Here is a 26,618-nt window from a genome sequence, read left to right as displayed (position 1 = left end):
GATCCCATCCCACAAGACTCAGGGAAACGCAAGTATCTCTGATGAAGCACTGGGACATGAGGATGAGCCATGGCAGAGCCGGATGTTGATGATGATGATGATGATGATGATGATACCTTCCTCTAAGCCATCTGAAGCAGTGTGGAAGTAGAAAATACAGCAAAGCTTCAAAAAAGAGTTACCCTGCCATGAAGAGCTAATGTATACACACGGAGAGGGTGAGAGATAGTCTTGGGCTGGGTATTTTTGCTCACAGAGGTATAACCACGTGTAGGTCAGGCTTTTGGGGACCACGTGGTGACAGCCAGAAAAGGCTCAGCCAGGCCCATTTAAACATCTCCCCATGGAAGAGAGTCCTGCCCTGTGTCAATCACCATGCTGGGAAAAATTGAAATGGTTATGGGGAAGGTTTCCAGTTGTGGCAAATCACTGTGGAAGTGCCAGCCCTACGGGAAAAGCTGGGAGATGCTGGTTTCCATCACTCTGGTGCGGTTGATGCAGGGACAACAGCGACTCTGCTTCATGGAGCCAGCACGAGATGGCGCTCAGAAATATGGCTCATTGGGGAAAAAAACACAAGTGATGCTGCGATATGACAAACGGACCCTCAGGGGGTTCAGCTCACTGCACCTGGGAGATGTTTGGGCTTTGTCAGGGTCCTTTCGGCTGAGGACTTGAAACATCTCACGGGTTAATTATTCAGCATTGCCCGCCAATTAGCTACTATTACCCTCATTTTATGGATGAGTAAAGTAAGAGCTCTGGCGCTGAAAGGGGAGGGATTCCCAGCAGTCCTGCAGCCTGGCCCTGTGCACTGGGCATCGATCGGGGCCATTATTTCTGGCCCAGTTGCAGAAGCTGCCACTGGCCAGTTTGTCTCTGGCCACCAAAGCGTTGGTGCTCGCTCCTTCCTCCCTGGTGTCCCAACCACATGTGGGCTCTCAGAGGATGGCTTTTAGGTGTCCTCGCAGCTGGAGCATCAGACAGCCTTTTTTTTTAAACACCGTTCCATTAACTCCATATGAAGTTCATTTTTTTGAGCCTTTTTCTGTTGCTTTTAAGTTTTTTTGGGTAGGGGAATGCAGCTGCAGCGGGAAAGCCCAGCAGAGGCTGCAGTCTGGGCTCTGCTCTCACCCCACACCAGCTGGGCTCCATCTCTCCCTTCCTCCCTCCTCGCCACTCTCGCGAGCCAAAACTCTTCACACCAGAAAAAAAACCTCCTCACTATTTAAGGCAACCGGCTGGGTCTGGAGGCGAAGAGCTGCCACTGCTCATAAATACCACATGGTGCACCATGGGCTGCTGCGAAGCCCAGAGAGCTCTGGGCTACAGCAGAGATGGACAGAAGAACGATGCAAACCCTGCTCATCTCTCTGGTTGTTTTTTTTTCCTGGTTAAAGGTAAGAATTAGGGCCCCATCTGCAGGATCACAGAGTGGTTGAGGTTGGAAGGGGCCTCTGGAGGTCATCTGGTCCAACACCCCTACTCAAGCAGGGCCACCCAGAGCAAGTTGCCCAGGACCATGTCCACATGGCTTTTGAATATCTCCAAGGATGGAAACTCCACAACCTCTCTCAGCAACCTGCGGCAGTGCTTGGGCATCCTAATATTGAAAAAGTGTTTCCTGGTGTTCAGAGGGACCCTCCTATGTCTGTGTCCATTGCCTCTGGTCCTGGCACTGGGCACCACTGACAACAGCCTGACTCCATCTGCTTTGCACCCTCCCTTCAAGTATTTATGTACACTGATAAGATTCCTCCTGAGCCTTCTCTTATTCTGGTTGAACAGTTCTCACTTTTTCCTCCTAGGAGAGATGCTCCAGTCCCTTCAGCATCTTCATGGTCCTTTGCTGGACTCTCTCCAGTATGTCCATGTCTCTCTTGTACTGGGGAGTCCAGCGCTGGACCCAGCACTCCAGGTGTGGCCTCACCAGTGCTGAGCAGAGGGGAAGGATCACCTCCCCTGACCTGCAGGCAATATTTGGCCTAATGCAGCCCAGGACACCATTTGCCTTCTTTGCTGGCTCTTATTCAACTTGGTGTCCACCAGGACCCTTAGGTCCTTTTCTTCCAGCTTGCTTTCCAGCTGGGTGGCCACCAGCATATACTGGTGTTGGGGGTTGTTCCTCCCCATGTGATGGACTTGGCACTTCTCTTTGTTGAACTTCATGCGGACCCTGCTGGTCCATTTCTGCAGCCTGCTGAGGTCCCTCTGGTTTATCAGCAAGACCCTCTGGCCTATCAGTCACTCCTCTCAGCCTGGTGTCATCTGCAAACTGGCTGAGGGTACACCCTGCCCCATCATCCAGAGGATCAATGAAGACGTTAAACAGGACTGGACCCTGTATTGACCCCTGGGGTACACCACTAGTGACTGGCCTCTGACTAGACCTTGTGCCACTGATCACCATCCTCTGAGTTCGGCCATTCAGCCAGTTTTTAATACAACCCAGAAAGCCAGGAAACCCAGGAGCTTGGGAGATCGCTGCTCTGACCTCCTCCTCCAACCGCAATGAGCTGAGACCTTCGCTCAGGGATTTCTCCAGCTGGGTTTTGCAGACCTCCAAGGATGGAGGTGGGTTAAGCCGCTCACCCCAACCCCTCCTTCAGCCATCCCTTAGGCTACAATACCTTGCGTTTTCTGACTTTCTGCTCATACACTGGTGGAGGAAAAGGTAATCCTGGGGGGCACTGGCAGACAGGGTGCTCTGGAGGTGGCCGGCGGGCGAGTCGAAGGTGAACAGGGTGGGCTGGCTGGAGTGTGACGGCGCTGAGGACTTGCGCTCTCGCAGTAGGTGGTGGCTGGCGCCGCTGAGCTCTGCCGGGGAGGATCGAGGCCCGTGGTTCATGGAGGCGATGCTCCTCAGGGTGTCTGCGCAGGGAAAAAACACGCCGGTGAGAGGCTGGACACAGTGACCCCACAGCCTGTGTTCCTGGGATTTTCGTTACTGAAATGCTTCAGCATTTATGGAGATTGGTAGGTTTGCTTGTGGCTCTGAGTGATGCACTGAACAGAAGGCTCCTCTACTTGGAGCACATGTAACTAGAGGCACCATGTAGGGGAATAAATATTTTATCATAGTTTATAGCTTTATCATATTTTATAATTTTATCTTATTTTATCACATGCTCAGTGGCTTGCAGGGATGTCTGGGGGTTGTCAGACCAATTCATGGGGAGATCAGTGGGTTGTTAAAACCTGGTTAAAAAGAAAAAGGAAGAGGAGAGGAGAGGAGAGGAGAGGAGAAGAGAAAAGAGAAGAGAAGAGAAGAGAAGAGAAGGGAAGAGAAGAGAAGAGAAGAGAAGAGAAGAGAAGAGAAGAGAAGAGAAGAGAAGAGAAGAGAAGAGAAGAGAAGAGAAAAAGAAGACGACGACCTTCCACAGTACAGTTTCTGCTTCTGTCTTTTCTTAGAGACCTTTTGCAGGTAACTTTAGAGATGTAATTTAAGTCATGCCCATCCATCTGTGTAAGAGCTTCACTGCTAACCTTTTGCAGTCAGGTAAACTGAGGCACGAGGTGGAAATATGAAGGGACATAACGACAATAGAGATGAAAACTATTCTGATGTTCCACCAATTCTCTATTAATTTTGTGGCCTCAAAAGATCCCCTGCTGTTTTCTGCTAGTAAAACGAGAAGTAGACCCAAGGCGTGATTCCCAGCACATGCTTTCCTTGCTCAAGGAGAAATACGCTTTAAAATATTAAATTTATTTCAATGGAGAATATCCTAGAGGTCAGGAATAATGACCTGGCTACTCCTGCCCTCTAATAAGTGTGTTCCAAGAATTTGAACCAGGCATGAATTTTTAGAGTCGAGCTGTAAACTCCCATTAGAAAAATAATAAATAAGTAAATAAACAAATAAAACCAAACCAAACCAAAACAAAAACCAACCACAAACAAACAAATAAAACCTCAATCCCCCCAAACCCCCAGAAAATTCACAAGCTGCAGAATATTTTGGGAAAGCTGCTCCATCTCTGGCTGCAGAAGACCATGCGCCGTCTCCCTGCCATGTGAAAACCACTCATCATTGTTCACTTAAGTCACCCTTTATAATAGCTCTGATTTATTGGTGTTGATGCAAAACACAGAAAAAACCCTAAACCCTAGCAAAAAGGACACCTTTTCTTTGGTAAATCCACCCATTTTCTGACCACCACTGATTTAAGGATTGGTTCGTTGTTTGCTCCAGTTTGATGTCCACCTGCTCCTCAAATCTGCCTTCAGACACCCACAAGGGAACCTGCTCCATTATGGGGACGAGGGGGATTTTACAGATTTCCAACTTCTTTTTTCCATTCATTCCCTCAAATCCCAGATCCTACCAGAAATTTTGGGCCTGACTCTCCCATACCGCAGAGAAACGAGTTCTCTGTGGAATGGCTGTTGTGGCTCAGACAAGGAGATGCTCCACATGGGGTGATTTTTCACTGCCTTCTGAATCGTGTCAAGATACAAAATCGATCTGTCTGCCGCTCATTCACCGCCGCTACATTTTTTTTCCTAGCGTTACTGCAAACTTCACTCGATGCAGAAAAGTACATTAATAAAAGGCAAAGAGCATGGCTCGACTCTGTTGTTTCGTTTGTGCAAAACACAGAAAGGATCAATATTTAACAGCGACATTAATGGTGGGGGATGAGGGCTTAAAACTCTGATTCCTGCCTTCTTTGCATGGCCATTAAAGATCCCCCGGTGCTTTTCATGGGAGTAAAATGGCTATCTCGGAGTGTCCTTGGACAAAACAGTGCCTTGACCCTCATTCTTATTAAATATTCATCCTGTAGTAGTGCAGAATGATCCCCATTGGAAAAGGAATCTTGAGAGCTCTATGAGTCCTAAATCTTAGTCCTAAATCTAGTGATCTGAGGTCAACCAGTATGGTAGAGCCCATATCTATCTCTCTATCAAAAACAGGGGGAATATACTCAAAGTGCCTCTCAGGAACAGTCCCCCAGTGTTGCTACCACCCAAATCACAGCCAAGAATTGCCCAAGACATTTGGCTTTGGCCAAGAGTCTTCCAAGGATGGTGGGAGGATGGGAGGTTGGTTTTGCGTCCCCATCCCAGCATGAAGGTCGCCTTTGGGGACAACTGTGAGCTGCGCTGGCTTGAGGTTCTTCTACCCTGAGCAATCCTTCAACACTATCCCTGCAGGCTCTACACTTGCCATGGCGTGGAGAAGCCACATCAGGCCAAAATACACCCAGGAGTTGGAAATTACATGAAGTTATTTGTGCTGACACAGCCTAAGGGGAGATCTGGGGCTGCATGGAGGAGACAGTCCCCAACATCATGCTGGGGCACAGCGAATTCAAACCACAACACTTTGAGCAGCACCGTGAATCTCGCATTGCCGGGGAGGGGGCTAATCTTTTCCCCAAAATCAGTCTGATTTGGGGAAACTGGAGAATACAGTGTAAAAGCTCTTTGGAAGCAGGATGAATTACCCCATGGTTACTCCAGCAGCATAAAAGAAAAAGGGGGACTAAAGGGACCAAGCAGCAACGCCTGGTAAAAGCACGTCGCTTCCCTGGGGGAGGCCGCTCTATCGACGTCCGCATTGATTTTCAAAATGAATTCCCAGCTTGCTTCCCGCAGCGACTCGGCCACCGAGAGCATTAGCAGGAGCAAATTCAGGACTCATGTACTCCATTAGGTCTGCGAAATGAACTCTGTAATAGCGGGTGAGAGATGGATTGCTTCGTGGGCATGGGAGGGTATTGCGAGGGCTGGGAAGATAAATCCTACAGCTGCAGAAGGGGACTGCTAAGATTGGTCTGTATTTTTTATGTTTTGTTTTGGTTTAGTTTTTTTTCACCGGAAAAAAAGGACAGCTCGTGCATCCCGGTCACAAGCTGATGATAGGTCCTGCTGAGGGGGCAGAAAAGGGGGCAAGAAAGGAAATTGCAGCAGAAAAATAGTATTAGATGCTATACATGCTAAAGGAAAAACTCAAGACATTTGTGGTCTTGTAGCCTGAAATGGAGTGAGGATGTCATGAAGGTAAAGCACACGGTGAATTATGAGCCAGACATCCCAAAGTCATTCCAACTCGCCATGCCGCAGCTCCTGGCTCCCAGGCAATGAACACTAAGGCTCCTTTCCCATGTCCCCATGGGACACTCAGTGAAAACCTCCTGGGGTCCCATCTGGATGCCTCTGGGCATTGGTCCCACTCATATCATGACCAAAGATGCAATCCAGCCATGAGCCAAGAAGAATGATGCTTCTCCATCCCTCATGGCCATCTGTCTTGGGGCCATGGATAAACCTGTGGCCTTCATTTATTTAACAGCATAGATGCAGCCTTCAAATCCCTTGGCTTTATGTTGAGATCTTGAACTTATCTGGAGGGAATGTATCAAATACAGCCAAGGAGGGATAAGATCCTGTTCCAGTTCCTATTGCCATTCCCAGGGGGGCAGAGCTAAGGTTATGTAGTGGGGCCATGTGGGAAGTGTCATCTTAACCCCACATTTCCTGGCTGGTTCTCCTCTGAGTTCAGGGAATTGGACTCTCACGGTCTGGATAAAGGCAGCGCTGGACGCCCACAACTTCAAATTTGATGTCAGCAGCATGACTTGCATGCATACATCTCGCTGGGCTCGTGCTACAGCTGTTGTGCTGGTCCATGTGAGAACATAAGCCAGAGGCTCAGTGGGGATGAGCCAGCAGGGCCCTGCAAGACCTGGGTCGGCCAAAGGCTGGGCGCTCACTGGTCCAGGTTAAGCTGTGCCTTTTTGGCCATATGTTGTAGCAAAAGGGGGAAAAAACCTTCTTGCGACTCTAGCCCAGAAGCAAAAACACACAACTGTGAGCATGGCCAGCAGCGGGACAAGATTAGGCTGAGAGCCAGGAATTTTTTATGAATGTTTTCAATCCCCTGAAGTGGTATTTCCCTCCTTGCTGACAGCTCTGAATTCCCTTGCTCAGAGCGCTCGGCTGTTGCTGTGTGCACATATCTTCACACGATGTTCCCGGGTTTATCTGAGCGAAATAATTCTTCAGCCTCCTTTGGAAATCGTTGCTCTGAACCACCTTTTGCACCGGAGCCACAATGTCAGCTTCGCCCTCCTGAAGGCAGAGGCCGGGACTACAACTCTCTGTATCCCATGGACATTAAATGATGCCCTTGGGAAGGTGGCAAATTTTGGGTGTAGCTCAATTCCTGCCTTCCTGTCGATGGTTGCGGTAAAGGTGCTGGGTTTGCTTGGCATCCCTGAGTGCCATGAATTTCCCCGTGATGCCCACACCGCCCTGGCAAGAGCCAGCTGGTCCAAGGAGCCTCGCAGATAAGGGCTCCTAAGATCTGCCCTGGCAAATAACGCCACGAAAAGCCTTGGAACAGGCTGCTGACTTTATGCCAGTTAAAACCTATGGCCAATGAGATTTTTTTTTCAGGAGGGAACAGTAGAAATCTACGACAAATAATCTATAGGAGAGCATGGGGCAGAGCGTACTCGTGCTATCGTCTTCCCCACTCTTTGGACCAGCTCCATCATTTCTTAGCAAAAAAAGGGGGAACGTTCTCCAATGGGAAACTGCCCGCACCTCTGTTTTTGCTGCCAGCTCACTCCTTGAGCGCAAATACCAAAAAAAAAAAAAAAAAGGACAAACAAGTCTATCAAAGCAAGCCCTCCACATGGTTCTCCTGTCAAGGGGAGAGCAAACAACATGTCCAATGCATGAGTCACTGGCCACCACGCTGCCAGGAGGCCCTGGGATGCCACGAGGATGAGTGTTGCACCTGAGGAAGGTTTATTTACTGAGCTTGCCCTATCGCCTCCGAGTTGGATGGCATTTGGAAAAGCTGTTGTCAGTCTGAGGATGCCTTGGCAGGTCACCTGCTAAAGGTTTCCTCCAGCAGGTTAATTGGAAAGGGCATCTGATTTGGATAATTTCCCCTCTCCAGTTTCCATCAGGGTGGGGAGCTGCATGCAAGGACACAGGTATCCTACTATTTGACATTACATGATTTTTGGGTGCCAAACGGGGCAGGGGGAGCTCCCAAAAAGTGAGGATGGGGCAAGGTAGGACTCACCACAGCTGCACCCTCCACTTCAGAGGACCTGAAAGGTGTGGACAAAAGCCACATCGGGCTGTTGAGCTTTTCCTTTCCAGTTTCTGCTGCTTATTTCCATTTGCTTTAAGAAACTGGTCAGGACAGACTGGACAAAGGAAAGGAGGAGCATCATCACTTTATGGACAGGGATCTGCTGCACAGAGGGCTAAGGGCATCCTTTCTATTACCCAATTTCAGCCATCTAAATGATATTACCCTGAGCTGGTCCCCTTAGGTTTCCTCTACCAACAACAGTGAAATCCTCCAATTATTTAAGCATCCAACATAGGATGGGGAGAATTACTCGAGAAAGAGTTTATGGGAGAGAGAGTGAGGTAAAGATGAGTGGCAATAAATGGCTTTGTCTCTGCCCATTAGTGTCAGTGCTCTGCTTGCATTTGTATGAAACAACTGAAAAAACAGTGGTAATGTAGAAGCATTTGCCTTGGAGGAGCATGGGAATCAGGAGAAAAAATCACAGTGCCGAGAGTGAGTGAGTGAGAAGAGAGGGAAAGGAGCCAAGTCAAACCACCCTGACCTCAAAGCATTATATATCTCAGTTATTTTAACAGCAATCAATTATTTGAAGGACGACGGGGCAGAAGGGAGAGAGACTGCCACAGAAATGACGCGATGCTTCTCCCTGGAGAACACAGGTTTGCTTCTGTGAGATGAGGCTGTGCCCAAAACCCCATCCCTGCCCTGAGAAACACCCCTTGGCACCACTGACCCCTCTCTGTATTGTACCAGCATGCCCCGTGTGCAGCGGCTACCCTTTAAAGAGCAAATCTGCCGCTCGATTGTGGATCTCAACCTTTTGTGTCAATATTTGGAGGTCCAACATTTGGCCAGACAGGGCTGCCTGGTGTGCACCTATTTATTTTTTGTTATAAGGGCTTCGGTGCTGGAGATAAAAGCAGATGAATGTGGATGCTCGCAGCCCTTTACATGTGACCTTGAGCATTCTGCCTGGGACATCCTTATCTGAGAACCCTGGAGTAGGACAATGACCTACAGCTGGGGATGAAGGACAATCCCAGGACGGCAGCGTAGGCTGGGACAGGCTTCATTTGCTCCGCAGAACCAACCTCATCTCCGACCCTCTGCTTCATGAATCATCATCCTGACATCGCAAAACCAATTTGATGAGGGATTAAATGGAAAAAAAAAAAAACAAAACAAGACAAAAAAAAGGCTGGAACAGAGGGAAAGGGCTGTAACTGTATATTAATAAAACACAAAGTGGTCACAAGGGGTGTATTTCTGCCTTTTTCAGGGTAGATATAAGATAGCAAAGACCAGGCAATGGGGATGTGCAGAATTATCTGCTTTCTGTCCGCATGCAGCAAATGCGATTCCCGTGGATGCCAGGGGCATCCTTAGCAAATCTGGCTGGAGGTACGAGGGGTCTGCGGAGCCCAGTGCTGCAGGACAGGGCTGAAGCAAATAATTCCCAAGAGCTATTGAAAGAGATGACACATTTATACGAGAAAAAGTTTCTTTCCCTGTCCAAAGGCAGCTTCATGATGGCCCTGCATCAAGCTGGTTTCCTCACTACATGAGATGAAGATCTGGCATCCTGTTTTGGGGGATGGTATTGGTTATTATTATTAGTTATTATTATTTATGATGATGATTAGTGCTTTTGGGTTTTCCTAACTGGGCTTTCCCTTGGACATCACTCTGACACAGTCTCACCCACTGCTGTGGTCCAACTTGCCACCAATGGGCAGCCAGAAGCTGGTGTGCCATTGACTTTGCATCCCCTAGCCCAGGAAAAAACTTGTTTTTAGGTCCTTAGCAAATGTCTTTGCATCCCCCTTGTTGTTCAATGGGAGCAGGATGCAGGCACCTCTCCTTGCTTAAGCAAATATAGATGCATGCTTCACTTAGCAGGGATGGAGAAGGAGAAAGGATGAATCCCAGCCTAATCCTAGCCAGGGCTTCTTAATGGCTCGCTTTAAATTTTATAGCCTTTTTTATGGCGATGGGAGCATAGGTCTTTCATGCTCCAGGAGAGCAAAGGAAAACTTTCGCTCGGAGGAAATGTGAACCCATTTTACTTATGCATGATTTAGTACCATTTCTATTCAAGGGAGCGCGCAAGAGGCCCAAATATTTGCACTTGGTGTTATAGAAAAACTGCCATTCCCGGCTCTTTACAGAAGTAATTTATTTCGATCTTTCCTTACCTTGGGGGAGAAACGTTATAACTCTTGGTTTGCCGGGGAGTCAATAAAACAGCAGCGCTGTTATGGGTCTGCTTCACCATCACTCAGCAAGAAAGCGATGGGGAAAGGAAGAGGATCCCCAAATTTCTCCTCCCATGTGTGGGACCAAACCATCAGAGTTTGGCTGCATTTTTCCCTCTTCTATCTGGGATTAATGTTACTTTTTGCTCCACAGGTGGTATTTTAGCTGATGGGTTAAAAGGAAAGGGGGGTGGGTGATGTGCAGGGGGTAGTGGGGAACATGGGGACAAGAGGTTGTTGTAGAGCCCCAGATTTTTTGCATGGCTTCAGGGGAGGCCAGCATGATCAGATGGGGCAATATCAGCCACACCGACTGCAAAAGCTGACAGAGGAGACAAAAGGAGTTACTAATCCTCATGGCTGCAATACCATGTCCCTGAACTGGCAAGCAAAGCGGCCCAGGGGGTCAGTGCGAGCAAGGGTCAGTTTGTCCCCAGAAAACAAGCCCTTAGGGATAGAGACTCAAAAAAATAAAATAGTTTGGCTTGGGCTTTTTTCTTGCTGGAAGTTCAGCTCTCCCCTTTCCATCTCTGCAGCCTTTACTCTCAAAAGAAGCCCCTCTGCAAAGGTTTTCCATGCAATTTTTTTTCATTTAGGGGTACAGGCATACCCTGACCACATACTACAATTATCTAAAGAAGTCCTGAAGGTAAAACCATTCCCAAAATGCAAAATGCAAGAAGAAATATCTCTGCAAGCGATGTGAGGATTGCATCTTGCACAGCCACTCTCTAGCTGGGCTCTGCTGCACCAGAGCTCCAGCAAAAATGCAAACAGCTCAGAAAACCATCCTGCATCTCTCGATCCATCATTAAAAACCCGAGTCCTGCCCATTAGGCAGTCTATTAACAGTGCTCAGTGGAAGCAGAGAGAGAAAAGGTTCCTTCCAGGGAACTATTCTCATTGCTGCAGGGTTAAAAATGCCTGTGGCCCCCAAAGCTTAATGCATTCAGAAATCATGAGTTCACCTGCAGCAAAGGTCTTCGGTATCAGCTAAAACCTGGAGGTTTTTCTCTTCCTCTTCTTTTAAGATGCTGTGATGGCAAAAGGACTCAGAATTTATTCCCTACACATCGTCACAATCAAATAATATGCTAATGCTATTAGCATGGGACCTTGCATCGCAAATGACTTAGGATCATATTCTCTTCCAAAATACTAGAGTTTCATTTAAATTGGTCTCCACAGCAACCAGAAATGAACTGAAATAATGTCAGACGAAAATCTTCATGGCTGGGCAGAGTGAACAAGGAATTTCACAGCTGGGATAGACGGGAGAGCAATGGAGATGGCTCAAGCCCACCACCATTGGTGGCCTTGTGCCTGTCAGCTTCCACCCAACCAGTTATCAGCTGTGATAACAAAAACAAGGACAAAATGAACCTGCACATCCAGGAGGACCTCAAAGCACCCTGATGGAGAAGGGATGAGTAGACATGCAATTCATGTAGACGTGAAGCCTGAGGAGGCTTTCTTGGCCCTCCTCCCCACAGATAATTTCTCAGTGGCCCCAGGGGACATGCATATGACACCTGGCTTTGTTCACGCTAAATCAGTTCTCATCTGTTAAGCTCAAACCCGGCTATTTGCAAATGGCCTGAGGGAACGTAGCTCCTGATCCTGAGCCAAACTCCCATATCTTAGTGTTGTACAAGCACAGACCAGGAAGAAGGTGTTTGCTTCAAGCTTCCCTCTGTTAAAATAGGGGATGTTGCTCCTTCCTACATCTCATCTGCTCTGCTCACAAGCTCATCACCATGACCATTGTCTCCCATGAGGATCTAGGATGGGAAGCACCTGCAGCATCCTCTGGCCAGTGCCCACCAGCTAATCACATGGTTTCATCCCATTGAAAACACTCCCCAAACCCATTTGAAAATGAGCTGGGCTTTGTAATGCCATGGCTAGAAAGCTACTTGTTATAAACCAGCCCTAATTTCCCATGAAAATGTTTTTCCAGCTACTCCACTTGTCTTCCCTGCACTTGTTTCACTCTGTGGTCACCATTACATCAGCGGGCATGGTGCGATCCTCGTCCTGGTTGGGGCTTCTTGGCATTCCCCTAATAAAATGAGTATTAGCAATGTGGCCCACAAAAATGTCTTTGAAAGCAATGTCAGAAAGTGGGAGGCGCCTTGCTTGAGAATGGCTGAGAATGCAGGCAATGAAAGGAAAACAGCCCGGACCAGTCTCTCGGTTCTGTTTGTGATTATCTGGGCTCCGGTGGGTGTTAAAACATCTGTACTGGTTTGGCAGGGACTGGGGAGCACGGCTTGTGCCAAAGGCAAGAACTGGCGTGGGTTGAAAGCAGCGCAGCAGTACGTTAGCGCAGTGCTCATGCTGAGAAACATGGGGCTGGCAGCTTCTCCCACAAGTGCTTTTGGGTTGGGGTCAGCCCTGTTCCTGTCCCTGACCCCACACGCCCCATCCACCGCAGCTCAGACCCTTCCAGGACCATCCCAAGGAAAAGCTGAAGGTGGTTAAAGGAGATGCAGGGCTGGCTGGAGTCCTGAATCCTGCTGGGTTTAACCTCCCGCTGGACTTCGGTCACCATCGGTCCGGCTCCGCGTCACGCTCTTGCATTTCGTATCTCTGTGCGTGACCATTTCCACCTGGACACCCTCCATGTCCCCGTCACATCTGGTCACGGACAAGCAAACCTCACCCCCCTGGATATTTCTGCACTGATCAGCGGGGCAAACTCCCAGCACGGACGTTTGAACCTTGTGCGCTAAAGCACAGGCTGGTTTTGTGGTTATTTTTAATGCACAGTGGCAGCAGAGCTGGGTTTAGTGGCGCAATGGAGCATAACATAGAGCTTGGTCCTCAGGAGACTTGGGCAAGGCAGATTTATCACAATTTCCTGGAGGGTAATATTTTTGGATTTTTGGCATTCCTTATCCCCTGACTCAGAAATAAAACATCCTCCGGCATCTGAGGACTGGAGCACACCCTCCCTCTCCTGATGTTCTCTCATAGGTTGGGAACCATCACGAGTTTATTCAGCAGCTCCTTACCCTCCTCTTTCTCACTCAAACGCATCTCGCGAAGTGTGGTGAGCCCATACTTAAAACCCCGAAGAGCCAGATTACATTATCACCCTTGCGGCTGTGCCCACTCTCGCAGGCACCACAGATGGTACCAGCACCCAGACCAAAATCCACATCTCCTTGCCCAGTGCATCACCCATGCTTCGCGCTTGGCTTGGGGCCAGTCGAAAATATTCTGACAACCTCCAGCTGGAAAATGCCATTTCATCAAAATAGGAGTTTGCCAAGGGGTTGCTCGCAGCCAGAAATTACAATAAACCTTTAGAGGATAAAAGTGAATTCTAAGTAAAAGGGGAGAAGGTCAAGGTGTTTTAATTTGTTCTCATCAGAGTGGATAGTTTTTTTCGGGGTGGATTGCACTGCTCTGACCGAAGATCATCATCATGTGCTTTTTAGATGCGAAAGCGCAATTCTGAGTGAATTCTGAAATTCATTCACATTCGGAATGAAAGGGTGTGAAGAAAAATCAATGCTGAAAGTGGATGAAAATGAATTCCAGTGAGAGTGAAAACGAACATGCTGAATTTTTGCCACCTCTGAAGCAGTTTGTGATGGGCTCCTCACTCGCTTGGCTCACTGCAAGGGCAGCGCTCCCCCAGCATCAGCTTCCTCAGACTCCATATATTCTTCCTTCCTCACAGGAGTGGGATTTTTTTTTAATTACCTACATGACCCATGTCCAAACTGGGTGCATTTTGGTGATGAAACAGATCTGGATGAGACCCAACACTTGGTGCCCCTCTCATCACTCTCAGAGTCCTTCACCCCTGGGTGAAAAGTGGATTGGTGACAAGTACTCAGCGCATTGGATCTGTTTCTCCTGCAGATGCTGGGAGGAATAAGCCCTGTTATAATGGATTTTGGCTATGACCACGAGAATGCTGGATTTACCAGGACCAGACCAGACCAGACGCCAGTCTGCTCCAGCTTTCCATCTCCAAACACTTCAGAGACAGCTGAGAACTTCACAGCGATCACTCATGCAGCAACGCACCTGCAGGGAAAACTGGTTTATGCCTCAATTCATCATTTATAAACCTTATTAAAGCAAATATTTTAACTTATCTAACACAACTGAGGGCATTCTTGTACTCAGGAGAGTATTAATTCTTTAAGCCGCTTTATCTGTAAAACAAACCGCTCTGTGTCATACGGGTCTGTGAACACAGGGTTGGTCTTCCCTTCAAACTGCACCAGGAGACACCAGACAGTAGCTTGTGTTCTCATTACTGAGATATGCCAGTGGATTTTTTCACTGCAAGAAGCACTGTTTGTCCAGGGCTGGGACATCATGGGCTTATCTGCATAAAAATATTAGTGACAGGCAGAGGATGAAAACAGGGTGGTCCTTCGAGAAACGTGCCAAAGAAATTCAAAGCATTTGAAAGCCTGTACTCCGAGTTCTTCTTAAAGGTAGCAGAAATGGTGGGAGTTTTTGGAGCACCACAGGAAAGCCAGTAGGATCTCAGACCCTCAGAAGGAGTTATGTTGATGCCGAAGAACAGATATAATGGTATGTAAAACCTGTAATAAAGCTGTAAAGGGGTGAATGAGCTTCAAGTAAAAATCACAAATCTGCTCATCTTGGGGATGAGGAAAAGCCAAGAAAGTCAAGAAATGGGGACTGAGATACTTAGAAAAAAATAAAAATGTAAAGACCGAAAAGACAGAACAGTGCTCTTCAAGAAAGACAAAGTCTTCTGCTCTATCAGGAATTTTTTTCGGATGAATCTCAGGAGAGGAAGACAACATTTGCACTTGGAAGATCATATGTTGACCAGGTGTTGACCCTAACACTAATCATCAAAGCAACCATCAACTGAGCAAAAAGACTCATCACAGAACTTATGGATTTCAAGTGGGCATTTGAAAGGCTTCATCATGACTCATTGGAGAGCAATCTGAACCGTTATGGTAAGCCAGCAAAAATAATTACTATCATAAAGGCTTTACATCAAGGTTGAGCCCATGCAAAGGATACGTGGGCTTGAGGAAAGGGTTTACACAGATGGCAATGTCAAACAAGGTGGTGCTTGACAGGGCAGGTGATCCGCTGTGAGATAAAGGTGAGGATGGAGCCATGGGCAGTGCAACAGCCATTCACTACACTTTTACACGTGATGAAGTATTTGCAAATGCTCGAGTGCCCAGACACTTCAAAAAGAGGATTCATTGTCGGTTATGGAAAAAAAAAAAATAGCAAATGCAATGAGTCACTCAACTGCAGCTTACTTTCAAAAGCAATGGCATACAAGAGCAGGGGCAGTTTATATATTTGGCAGTGAAAAGATGAAAGGCAATCGTACCAAAAGTTGGCAAGGAGCAGCTGTGCTGGCCAGGATGGGATTTGGTGACGTGGAGCTGAAAGAACACATGATGAAATTTTTGAGGTGAAATGCTATTTTCCATCCTAGTAAATCAATCAAAGGTGCAAACGAGTCAGACACATTCCTTGGCATGTGACAACGACCTAGTAAGTATGAAAGGGAGCTGAATCCCCAGTAAGGGCCGAGATGTGCCAGAGCTTCACCACCCACCATGGAGCAGCTGGAGGACTAGGAAGGACACCACACAGAGCAAAAAGGGTAGGAAAATATGAGTCTGGACTTACCCAGTGCCAAGGGGTATCAAACAAAATGCTGTGATATGGACACAGACGAGGCAATACCTCATTTCATCCTCTTCCCTCCCACCTTCTTGGTGATGCTAACAGGGAGCAGCTCCAGTTTTACCTGCTGGGATGACTGAGGTATCTCAGCTCCTCCCCATACTCTGAAGCCTGGTATTTCCCTGTAGCGTAAGTTCATAAAATTCATACAATCACAGAATATTTGTGTTGGAAAGGACCTGCAGGGATGGTCTAGTCCAAGCCTCTGCTCAAAGCATGGGCAGCTACAGTAGCTCAGGACTGTGTCCAGTTGGGTTTTGAGTATCTTCAAGTATGGAGACTCAAGCTGAGATGTTTTTTCATGCTTAAGTAAAAATATTTGCCTCATCCTCTCTGACTTAAAGTGATCATAAGCATGGACCAACAGTTAAGCTGCTTCTTGAATGTCTGGTGGAAACTGTTAACCCCCTCCTAGATCTGACTCCCAGAGAGAGAAGAAGCAGGCTGGGAGCAAGTAGGGCATCAGAGAAATAAATGACATCTTATTTTCCTGGACAGTCTCATTTTTCATCGAGTTTGTCAGGAGCTGTGGCCAAGTGTCCCTTTTAAGACCATTCCTTGCTTGGAGGGAGCAGGTACCATCACGGAGCTGCCTCTGGCAGTAAATGGCTATAGGCAGAAGATGCACCAACATGTCTATGCTGTGCCTCAATGATGAATCCCTTTGAGCAGAGACTGCCTTTATAGAACTATAGAATCATTTTCTTTGGAAAAGACCCTCAAGATCATCGAGTCCAACCATTGACCCAACACTGACACTAACCCATGTCCCTGAGAACCTCATCTAAGCATCTTTTAAACCCCTCCAGGGATGGTGACTCCACCACTGCCCTGGGCAGCCTGTTCCAATGCCCGACAACCCTTTCCATGAAGAAATTTTTCCTAATATCCAATGCTCAGTGCTTGTGCAGCACCTAGCATAGCAGAAGGCTGGTTTCATGGCTACATCAACACCATGAGGGAAGCTGAGAGAAGTTCTCAGCCTTTTGGAGGGAGCCGGGATGTGGCCAGGGCACATATGGGAACATGGACATCCCTGGATCAGGTGTAACCCCACAATCCAAGTAATAAATCACCAACATTACAGCTCTGACATTGAACCACACTAAATAATGCAGAAGCATGTTTGAGAAGCAGGCAGTAATTATAACTGAAGCATAGAAACCATCTAGGGAAGAAGTGTTATCTTTACAGATAAAATCAGTAATAAATGCTACTGCACTCATAAATAAAAATCAGTCTGGAAACAAACCCTGAGTGGTGTCACGGAAAGTTCACACCAATCGACAGCCTCACGGCTCCTTCCTGCTCCGTGTGCCTTCGCTCAGAGGCTTTAAAGGCTTTACAAAGCTTTCCCTTTGCTCAGGCTCGGTTTTAATTGGAAATACAAAGCAATACAAACCAGTAAACAAACAGGCATTGGGGTCTGGGAAATGAGAGTCTAAATCTGTCCTGGCTTTTATCAGGTTTTACAAAGCAGAGCTCAGGGTGTATAAACCATGGCTCCTGTCAAAGGTTTGGAGTGAACAACGTGAAATATATGGAGGGAAGAAAAGGAGAAATACATTGACTGCGAGGGGAACAAGAGTCATGCTGTGAAAAACTGCCTGAAATTATCCTCTGTGAAGGTCGCTGTGATTTTCTCCCTTGTCCTCCAGCTTGCTCGCATGCATATGTTGAGGTCTTGCATCCATGTTTCCCGGCCTGGTCCCTACGTGCTGGGCATCGCCTGCAGATCTGCATCCCATCCTGATGGCCAAGCAGCTTTGCAGACACGGGGTACAGCTCCGTGAAACCCAACGCGGCACGGCTGGGGCACAAGGGCTAAAACAGTCCCAGGGCTCCTCTGGGAAATACAAATGCAGGCAAATCTGCAAGTTTCCTCCCAGCTGGCCAACACCCAAAATACCTCCCTCCCTCCCTCGGTTTTGCTCAGACAGGGCTGCTTCACTGGTTGCTTCACTCCAAGCCCATCAGCTGTTTTTGCTTCTAGAGGCTTTGCGTGGTTTTGCTTTTTTGATGAGATGTTGATATCATCTGCTGCACTCATTTTTCCACGGTCAGTAAGTCATCCTAAAAATTCCTCAGCGCCCATTAAACTGATGGAGCTGACATGACACGCACAGGGCTCATAGCGATAAAAGCCAATTATAAAATGAAGAATTATTTTAAATGGATTTCTGATTCTGGGTACCTGGCTGAAGAGACAGCCCTGGGCAGGGATGAGAGGTATGAACACAGCTTGCCAACCTCTGCTGGGAAACTTATTCTGGAAAAGGCTCGGCAATGCATTTCGCTCTAAAAAAACCCCAAACCTCTTGAACTTCACATTTCTTCCTTCCCTCCCAGCTCAAATCCCAGCCTCAGCTCAGCAAACCCAGTGGGACTTTGGCCAGGAAAGGGCAGGATTTTCCCCAAAGGCCCTAGTCCTCCAGCTCCATATTTATCTTCAGAAGAGGCTGGTCTGATACCATTGTGCTGGGCACCTGCTGGGAAACAGTCACGATGAACTGGGGTATTTGGTTGTTGGTCTCTTTTGAAAGCTGAGCATAAATTCTGTGGTTTTTTGCTGGTTGATGGTTTTATTATTTGCAACAAGATAAGAGCATTCTTTGCCTCTATACCCTGTGCTCCCACAAATGGCCTCTTCCAGTTCCTATCAGTGCAGTCAAAGGGGGCTCTACTAACACGTATCTCCGGGTGGTCTCTCTGGAGTGGCAGAGTTATGGGTTTGCAATCACAAGGTTCTGGATTTTTTCCATCCCCACCTCTCCAAAATGTCCACAGCCATAATAAAAAAATCTAAAAAATAAAATCCTAAAAATTCTTAAATTCCCAAATCTCAGACTCTGAAGAAAATGTCGATCCAGCATTACAAACCTCAGATATTCAATTGCATCAGACACTCTAAAGCCAGAAGCTTGGATTTCTTATTTTGTAGATAGCTTAAGACCTTTTCTCTTGCTTTTGGTTTCCAAAGCCCTCTGCATCCTTGTTCAGTCCTTTCCTTGGCATCCAGATAGACTAGAAAATTCTCTTGGTATTGAGGATGTGACCATCCCAGCAACGCAGTGTTGACCCTGGTCCTGCAATGCTTCTGGTAACACAACATGATGAAAAGCTGAGTACAGCAAGAAGAATAAGGTAAGGAAGAATAGTAGGGGTTGATCCTCATCTAGTGTATATGAAATGATGACAAATGACACAATTTGAAGATCGAAATATCTCAAAGGTCTTGACAGATATCCCGAGATGGGTGGGATTCATCTCAGCAGAGTTTTAGGAGTCTGCAAAGTGGATATGTCCATCTGAGCTCATCAGTCCTGGTTCTCTGGAGAGCCAAGAGAAATAAATGGACCCTTTCAGGGTGCAAATGATTCAGCATGTTTTAGACATATTTTTCCCTCTTCTCCCCAAACGTGAACAGATTATAACTAGCAGCACGTCTCATTCTCAGTGGCATCAGTTCCCTCTCCAAAATGCCAGGGGAACCGCAGCAAGGACACCCTGACCAGTTGGTAGAGATCATAGAATCATAGAATCATTTCGATTGGAAGAGATCCTCAGGATCATCAAGTCCAACAATAGCCTAACTGTAGCACTAAACCGCGTCCCTAAGAACCTTGTCTAACACGTTTTACACACCTCCAAGGATCAGCAATGATCTCCCCCTGTTTCGGTCTTCTAGGAAACAAATTCCACATTGTTAGTGTCTCTCTGCTCTTCAGCACTCATTAGCACCTGAACTAGCTCATCTCCAAAGGGAAAAGAGGGAAAAAAGGAGGGGGAAAAAGGCAGCAGACACTTAACTGCTCTCAAGCCGCTCCTTTGTGCCAAGACCTCTCCATCTCCGGTATTGTTTACACTGAAATAAAAGCTGAACAGTGTCAGATCTTAAAATAACTTGCTGTTTGTGGAGCAGGAAAGCCAGGGTCAGGGAAGTTTGGAATAAATTTAAAGAGGCAGGATGACTAAGTGATGAACTAATGAGGTTCTTAGGGACATGGTTTAGAGGTGGACTTGACAGTGGTTAATGGTTGGACTCGATGATCTTGAGGGTCTTTCCAACCAAAATAATTCTATGATTCTATAACTGGGACTCAGACAAGGAGATGTTTGCCTGGTGGAAAGTGAGCTGGGGTCGCCGGGTCTCCCCATTCATTCCAGTGAGGTTGGGTCAAGCCTGGGGCTGAGATGTGACATCCACATTTGTCCACCCAGAGTGAATTTGCAGCCATGACTGTTTCTCTTCTTAGGAAAGCTCAGCACATCATAGAGAAGGATGGGTGAGACTGATACAAATGCCCTCAAGATGTGCAACCAGTGAATCGAGGTGTGACTTATAGTATTTTAAAATGAGCTCCATACCACTGAGTGCAGAAAGTATTGATAGGAACACTGAGGAAAAGGCTACATCTATATAGATGGTTGGAAGCTGGGTGAGAGGAAAGGGCTCAAGGCTCAAGGACTCCACATTGCTGTCCCAATGCAGGCCACCTCCAAGTCCCAAATGGGGCAGGGGACATTAGATCTTTGGGTAGATGAATGAGACAGGGGAACGGGGATACATGGTGAGAACTCAACCAGATCTGCCCCATCCACCCCATGGGTCAAGGTCAACTCAACTGTAACCTTGCTCATCACTTGTCTTAGAGTGTTGTACCATCTTCCAAGGGACAGATTGGCCTCTCAGTGAGCTGATATTCAAGTACAACCCATACCAAAGCTTAAAGATAAAGGCAAGACCAATTGACTTGCGTGGGCAGAAGCTGAAGAGTCAAGTCCTGGCCCAGCTTGAGGGCACAGGGCTCTGCAAGGGGCTGCCTGCTCAGCTGCCCTTAGGTGGCAGTGCTGCCTGCAGATCCCAAACCACAGCGCTTTGGCACCTGTGTGCTTTCAGGGGCACCAGGACACCCCCACATCTCCCTCCGTGCCCCCATTTCTCGGCCTCTGTTTCTCATCCTCCAGCATGGTGCATGGCTTGCAGCTCATCCGGGGAACGAGCAAGGGAGGAAAGAGGTGTGTGCCAGACACAACAGCGAGGAAGTACCTGGCCTTGTGGTGATCATTAACGCTGCCCCTCTGCTTGGGTTCTGCCTGGCCATGGGAGATGTGGCAGCGGGAAGGCGGGGGCTGCCCTGGGGCCATCATCTTGCCTGGGGTCCCCGGTGCCCCACTCCTGCATGCAGGGATGGTGAACGCTGGTGACTTGGAGGAGGTGGGTGGTATGTGGCATGGAAACATGTGTTTTTACTCTGGTTTTGCTATCTGCAGCCTCTTCACTGAGCTTTTGGGCAGCTCTGGTCCCCCAAACAAGTCATAAGGGTCCTCCCAAGAAGTTGTCCGGCCCACCTCAAGCTCCCTTGCAATCACTTGTGCAAACCTGGCTGCAAGGAACCAATGGGGCAAGAGACACTGCTGGTCTGATGCTGCGACCAACACATTTTTGGGGAAGAAGTGAGGAGGGAGCAAGAGCAGCCATGTGGGCTCATAGCACAGGCTTGCAGGCAGCTCATGTAAGCAGGCAGCAGCTGGGGAGCAACTATATGGGACCCCTGACCAAAGCAAGTCGAGTGGATACTGATGCAATAAATTTGCTCTCAAGGGCTGGAAGGGAGTAACCGGTGAAATGTCTGGGGCAGCATCAGGTCGAAGACACCCACAGTGGAGATCGTGCATGTGGGATGCAGGAGATCTCATTGATGTGAGTGGAAAGTCACTGGTGGCTGAGGGCTGATCCAGCAAACTCTGCTGGAGTGAGCGTGGCTGAGTTGAAGGAGGAAGGAGAGACACTCAGCTCTCCATTAAACATTAATGCACGGCCCTGACTTGCATTCGGCGAGACAGTAAAAGCTTCAGGATTGCTGGGGATCGATCCCAGCCGTGACGCGAAACACCAGCGCTGAGCCTTGGAGATGGATCAAGGAGTGAGACAGAGCCCAAGAAGTCAGAGAAATAAATAAAAGAAATAAAGTTCCAGATGAAAAAAAAAAAAAAAAAAAGACGACATGCCCGGGCTGGGTGGGAGAGGCCACCGCTGGCAAACAAAACCCATCGGGGCAGCAGCCCAGCGCCATCCTTTTCCCACGACCTGCTCACCCTCTCCAAGCTCAGAGTAAGGATATTTATTCATCAGCAAATATTGTCTTCTCTGCTTCCATGGCTGAGTTAAACCTCTAGCACAGGACCATTAATGCAGCATGTGAATAAGCTCTTAAACTCCCCTGGGTGTCTGCTCAGCACCCACAAATCCAAGCCCCCAAGAGAGCCTGTGCCCCATGGAGGAGGTGGAAGAAGAGCCACAGGGATGCACTAGGAGTGGCACAGTAAATCGGAATGAAGTTAATAAAGGTATCGACCTCTCCAGAATAACTAACCTGTGCATGGGATGCCTGCAAGGACACACATACTGCAAGGATGCATGGCAGTTCATGAGAAACCAAATTATATGCTGCCATAGCTGCACTTCTGATTCGTATCACGAATGGGACACGGTGGGGTTTTGGCTGAAACATCAGCTCCAGAATGGGTTAATAGCACACGAGATGTGTTTAGTGGATTGGGTGGTTTTTTTTTTTAACTTCAACAGACAAAGCGTATGAGAAAATACAGTTTACAGCTGAGCCCTGGCTGCCTGCCCACTAGGGCAGGGAAAATGCAGATGGTTTGAAATACCCACGTGCCTGTGTTACTCCCGCAGCCGGTGGCTCAGGGTCCCTGGCAGGTCTCCCCTCTTCGTATTTGAGTCAGCTGAGGTGGCAACGGTGCAAATTGCAGCGTAAAACCAGCGCTGAGCCAGGAGAAAATCTACTTTCCTTGAGCACCGTCAGCTTCCTCGGATCCGCCAAAGAGCCGGGACTCTGAGAGGCTCCGCTTGTTCAAAAATAGTAATTAGCTCTCAAAGTAAATAGGTGTTAACAGAAACAAAGAGCTTCGCCGCAGTCTGGGTAAACACTTTAGAGTCAATTTAATTTCTTCTCTCCCGGCAGATGTAATCGCACTGCTCTGCAATTATTTTCAGTTCGGGGCAGGGAGTGAAGCCACCACGGTGGCTTTGTGGAATGGCTGCACTGGGGCAGCCAGTGGTACCTGCTGCTTCACTGACATTTGGGTCCCTGAGGCTTCCTTTCAATAAACCAGATGTATAAGGCAGCCAGTGATCAGCTAAACCAGCAGCTAACTGCAGCACGACGTTAAACCACCCTAAACTCCAGCCTATTTCTTAATCCTTAGACTCCCCCAGTCTAGACAGGACATGAAGGACTAATGCAAAAACCAAGCGACAGAAAATTTACACTCTCCCATTAAGCTGCAAACAGAAAGAAGCATCAAAGGGTATAAATTTGTTTCACCTTTTAATTTTTTTGCCTTTTGGAGTGCAGGCAGCACTTAAGCACGATCCCACACTGGTGCAGAGAGTTTGCAGCCAGCTCGCATCACTGCGTGCAGCTGCTTTCAGGTTGCCCGTTTGCTCAGTAAACCATGCTAAAAAGCAACCAAACCCCCATCTTTTCCCTACCATTGTGGGGAGCTGGTGAAATAGGCTTTTACCTAAACTGCCCCAAAAGCTAATGGGTTTCTTTTCCACCACCAGTGGGTTAAAAACACACTCGTGACCAGTGGCTGGGGCTCAGATGATGTGGGGTATCCCTTCAAGCAGGAGGTAATTCAGGATGTGATGGCAGCTGGAGTAAACGCCTTTGCTGGTGATGGAGAGTTTCTCTAGCTAGGATGCAAATATAACCCAGCCGGGAACAGCCTGGCTTTGGGGCTGGACCCAGCAAGGCTTTCAGGTCAGCGTAAAGCAGTCACGCACTCAGGAACAAGAACAACCAGAAAAATGTGCACAGCGGCTTCCCCAGCAGTTTCTGATCCCGTTCCGCCACCCTGCCTGTCTGCTGGGAGAGGGAGGTTTAGTTAATTAATTGCTACAATTAGCTTGGAGCTGTTTCTGCCCATGATGGTTACCTTTTCGTCTTCTTTTTGGTGCATCCAGTTACTGACTCATTCATTCTCCAAGGCAGAGACTACAACAAGGCATAGAGGGGCTTGAGGATGAGGGAGCGAAGAAATATTAAAAGGTCCCAAGCTCTATTTCTACCCAGGAACTGTCTTATTCCCATGCAAACTCCTCATCCTCTCCTGCCCATCAACACAGCGCTTCAAGGAGGTGATGTAGAGGGAGCGCAGCAGTTACAAATATTGACTATAACTGTTTTATTCCTCCCGTCATGCATCATAGAATTATAGAATAGTTTGGGTTGGAAGGGACCTTCCAAGCTCATCCAGTGCCACCCCTGCCATGAGCAGGGACATCTGCACCAGCTCAGGTTGCTCAGAGCCCCGTCCAGCCTGGCCTGGGATGTCTCCAGGGATGGGGCATCCACCACCTCTCTGGCCAACCTGGGACAGGCTCTCACCACCCTCAGTGCAAAAAATTTCTTCCTCACGTCCGGCCTGAATCTCCCGTCCTTTAGTTTAAAACCATCACCCCTATCCCAACAGGCCCTGCTCAAAATTCTGTCCCCATCTTCCTTATGGGTGATGGGTTTATCTACACCAAGATGGACAAGACTCCCAACATCCATCATGCTGCAGCAATCCTGCAACCTCTCTGCTAAACGCTGGGCTGTGGGTCCTTTAAACAAACACGATATACTTTGGGAAATCGATGATTTATTTGGCATTACTTAGCAGGGTTGGTGAAAAAAAGGCGAGCATGGGGTCACCTCTTCGGTGAGCACCAAAGCAAAGCACCAGCCCTGAATAATTCATGCTCCCTCTTTTCTGCAGCATCTGGACACATCTGCTGCATTTGCCGTCATAGGCTTTTTCTCGCCTGACTCAGAAAAACAGGCTTTGGCAGCTGGGTACTGTTTCAAGGGGGTACTTTCCCTACAGCATTAACGAGCTGTGATTTTGTTACAAATAGGGATTTTTGTTCCTCTTTTGGTGATGTCACTCGGTGATCCTGCAGGGAATAGCGCTCAGATCTCTGCAGCCTGACAAGCCCTATGTGCCCTTTGGGACAGATGTACTTGCAAGCGGGAGATCGTTTTTCCTTTTGCTGCCCAGATTTATATTTCACTGAAGTCCAGTATTGATCCCACTGCCACTGGGCTAAAAGCTCATTTTACTAAATGGGAAGAAAACAGTTTCCCCAGCTGAACGCACGCAAAGTGGAAAATCCTGCAAGAAAACAGCTGTTAAAAAGGGGCTTGAGCGATTACACTGAACCTCGAGGACTGCACTGCTGACATCGGAACGTGATGTAATTTATTTAGCCTGACCTTTCCCTACGAGACCGTGCTGGCGGTGTTATCAAGGATCCTTTCTACCACTTGTATACCCATTGCCAAGGTGACGTCCTGTTTCGTGCGTCAGCGGGTGAAGATCGCATTCGCGCTGCTGCGATGCTTTGTTTGCTGTCCTGCCTGACAAGCTCTTGGCAGGGTTTCAGCTCGCGCCGACGGCAGCTGTGCCACGAGGGACCAAAACAGATTCAAGCTGGATGTTATCACGGGGAGTTACGTGTAGACAAAGCATGGGACTGGGCTCCCCTGGATGAAACTGGGCCATGGATGAGATAAAGCAAACATGTCCACAGGTGCTACCTGGTGTAATGAGACCAGCAGAGAACCGCAGTGCTGCACCCCGTGTTCATCCCCATCCCTGCCCATCTTGGGAGCCCTCGTGATGCTGGGGAAATGAAGGCACCTTGCTGATGCTCACTGCAGAGGTATCCCAAAGTGCAGCTGGGTTTGGACAGTGGAGCATGACCGGTGCAACAGGTCCTGTTGCTGCGTAAAACCACCTGGTGTTTTCCTCTCCCCTCCCAGCGCTTTCCCAGTGGGTCCCAGGGGGAGATGGGGATGTGGATGAGGAGGTTTCATCTGCCCTTCACAAGGGATCCTGTTGGTGGTGGGGACAGCCACAGTGGGGAGCGATATAGAATCATAGAAACATAGAATTGTTTGGGTTGGAAGGAACCTTAAATATCACCTAGTTCCAATCCCCTGCCATGAGCAGGGACATCTGCACCAGCTCAGGTTGCTCAGAGCCCCGTCCAGCCTGGCCTGGGATGTCTCCAGGGATGGGGCATCCACCACCCCTCTGGGAAACCTGGGCAGTGTCTCACCACCCTCAGGGGAAAATATTTCTTCCTCATATCTGGCCTGAATCTCCCATCTTTTAGTTTAAAACCATCACCCCTTGCCCTATCACAACAGGCCCTGCTCAAAAGTCTGTCCCCACCTTTCTTATCAGCCCCTTTTAAGCATGGAAAGGCCGCACTAAGGTCTCCCTGGAGCTTCTGTTCTCCAGCTGAACACCCCAGCTCTCTCAGCCTGTCCTCCCAGCAGAGCTGTTCCAGCCTCGCATCATTTCTGGGGCTCCTCTGGCCCCTCTCCAGCAGGTCCATGTGTGTCCTGTGCTGAGGACCCAGAGCTGGCCCAGCACTGCAGGGGGGGCTCACAGAGCGGAGCAGAGGGGCAGAATCCCCTCCCTCCACCTGCTGGCCATGCTGCTTTTGATGCACCATGGTCCTAGTAAAGCTTTCCCCTCATCCCATCAAGGGACT

General features: G+C 48.2%; 1 protein-coding gene across 1 annotated transcript in view; it reads right to left on the bottom strand.

The window, feature by feature from the left end:
* Positions 1-26,618, bottom strand: part of GAB2 (GRB2 associated binding protein 2) — a 108,745-nt gene that overhangs the window by 18,255 nt on the left and 63,872 nt on the right. The window contains exon 3 of the mRNA XM_065651591.1: positions 2,631-2,871. Within this exon, the coding sequence (XP_065507663.1) occupies positions 2,631-2,871 (241 nt within the window). The remainder of the gene's footprint in view (positions 1-2,630; positions 2,872-26,618) is intronic.

Source organism: Caloenas nicobarica, chromosome 1, assembly GCF_036013445.1.
Source record: "Caloenas nicobarica isolate bCalNic1 chromosome 1, bCalNic1.hap1, whole genome shotgun sequence".
NCBI classification, from domain to species: Eukaryota; Metazoa; Chordata; class Aves; order Columbiformes; family Columbidae; genus Caloenas; species Caloenas nicobarica.
Note: the sequence above shows the minus strand (reverse complement) of the source record. Positions and strands in the feature narration are given on the sequence as shown.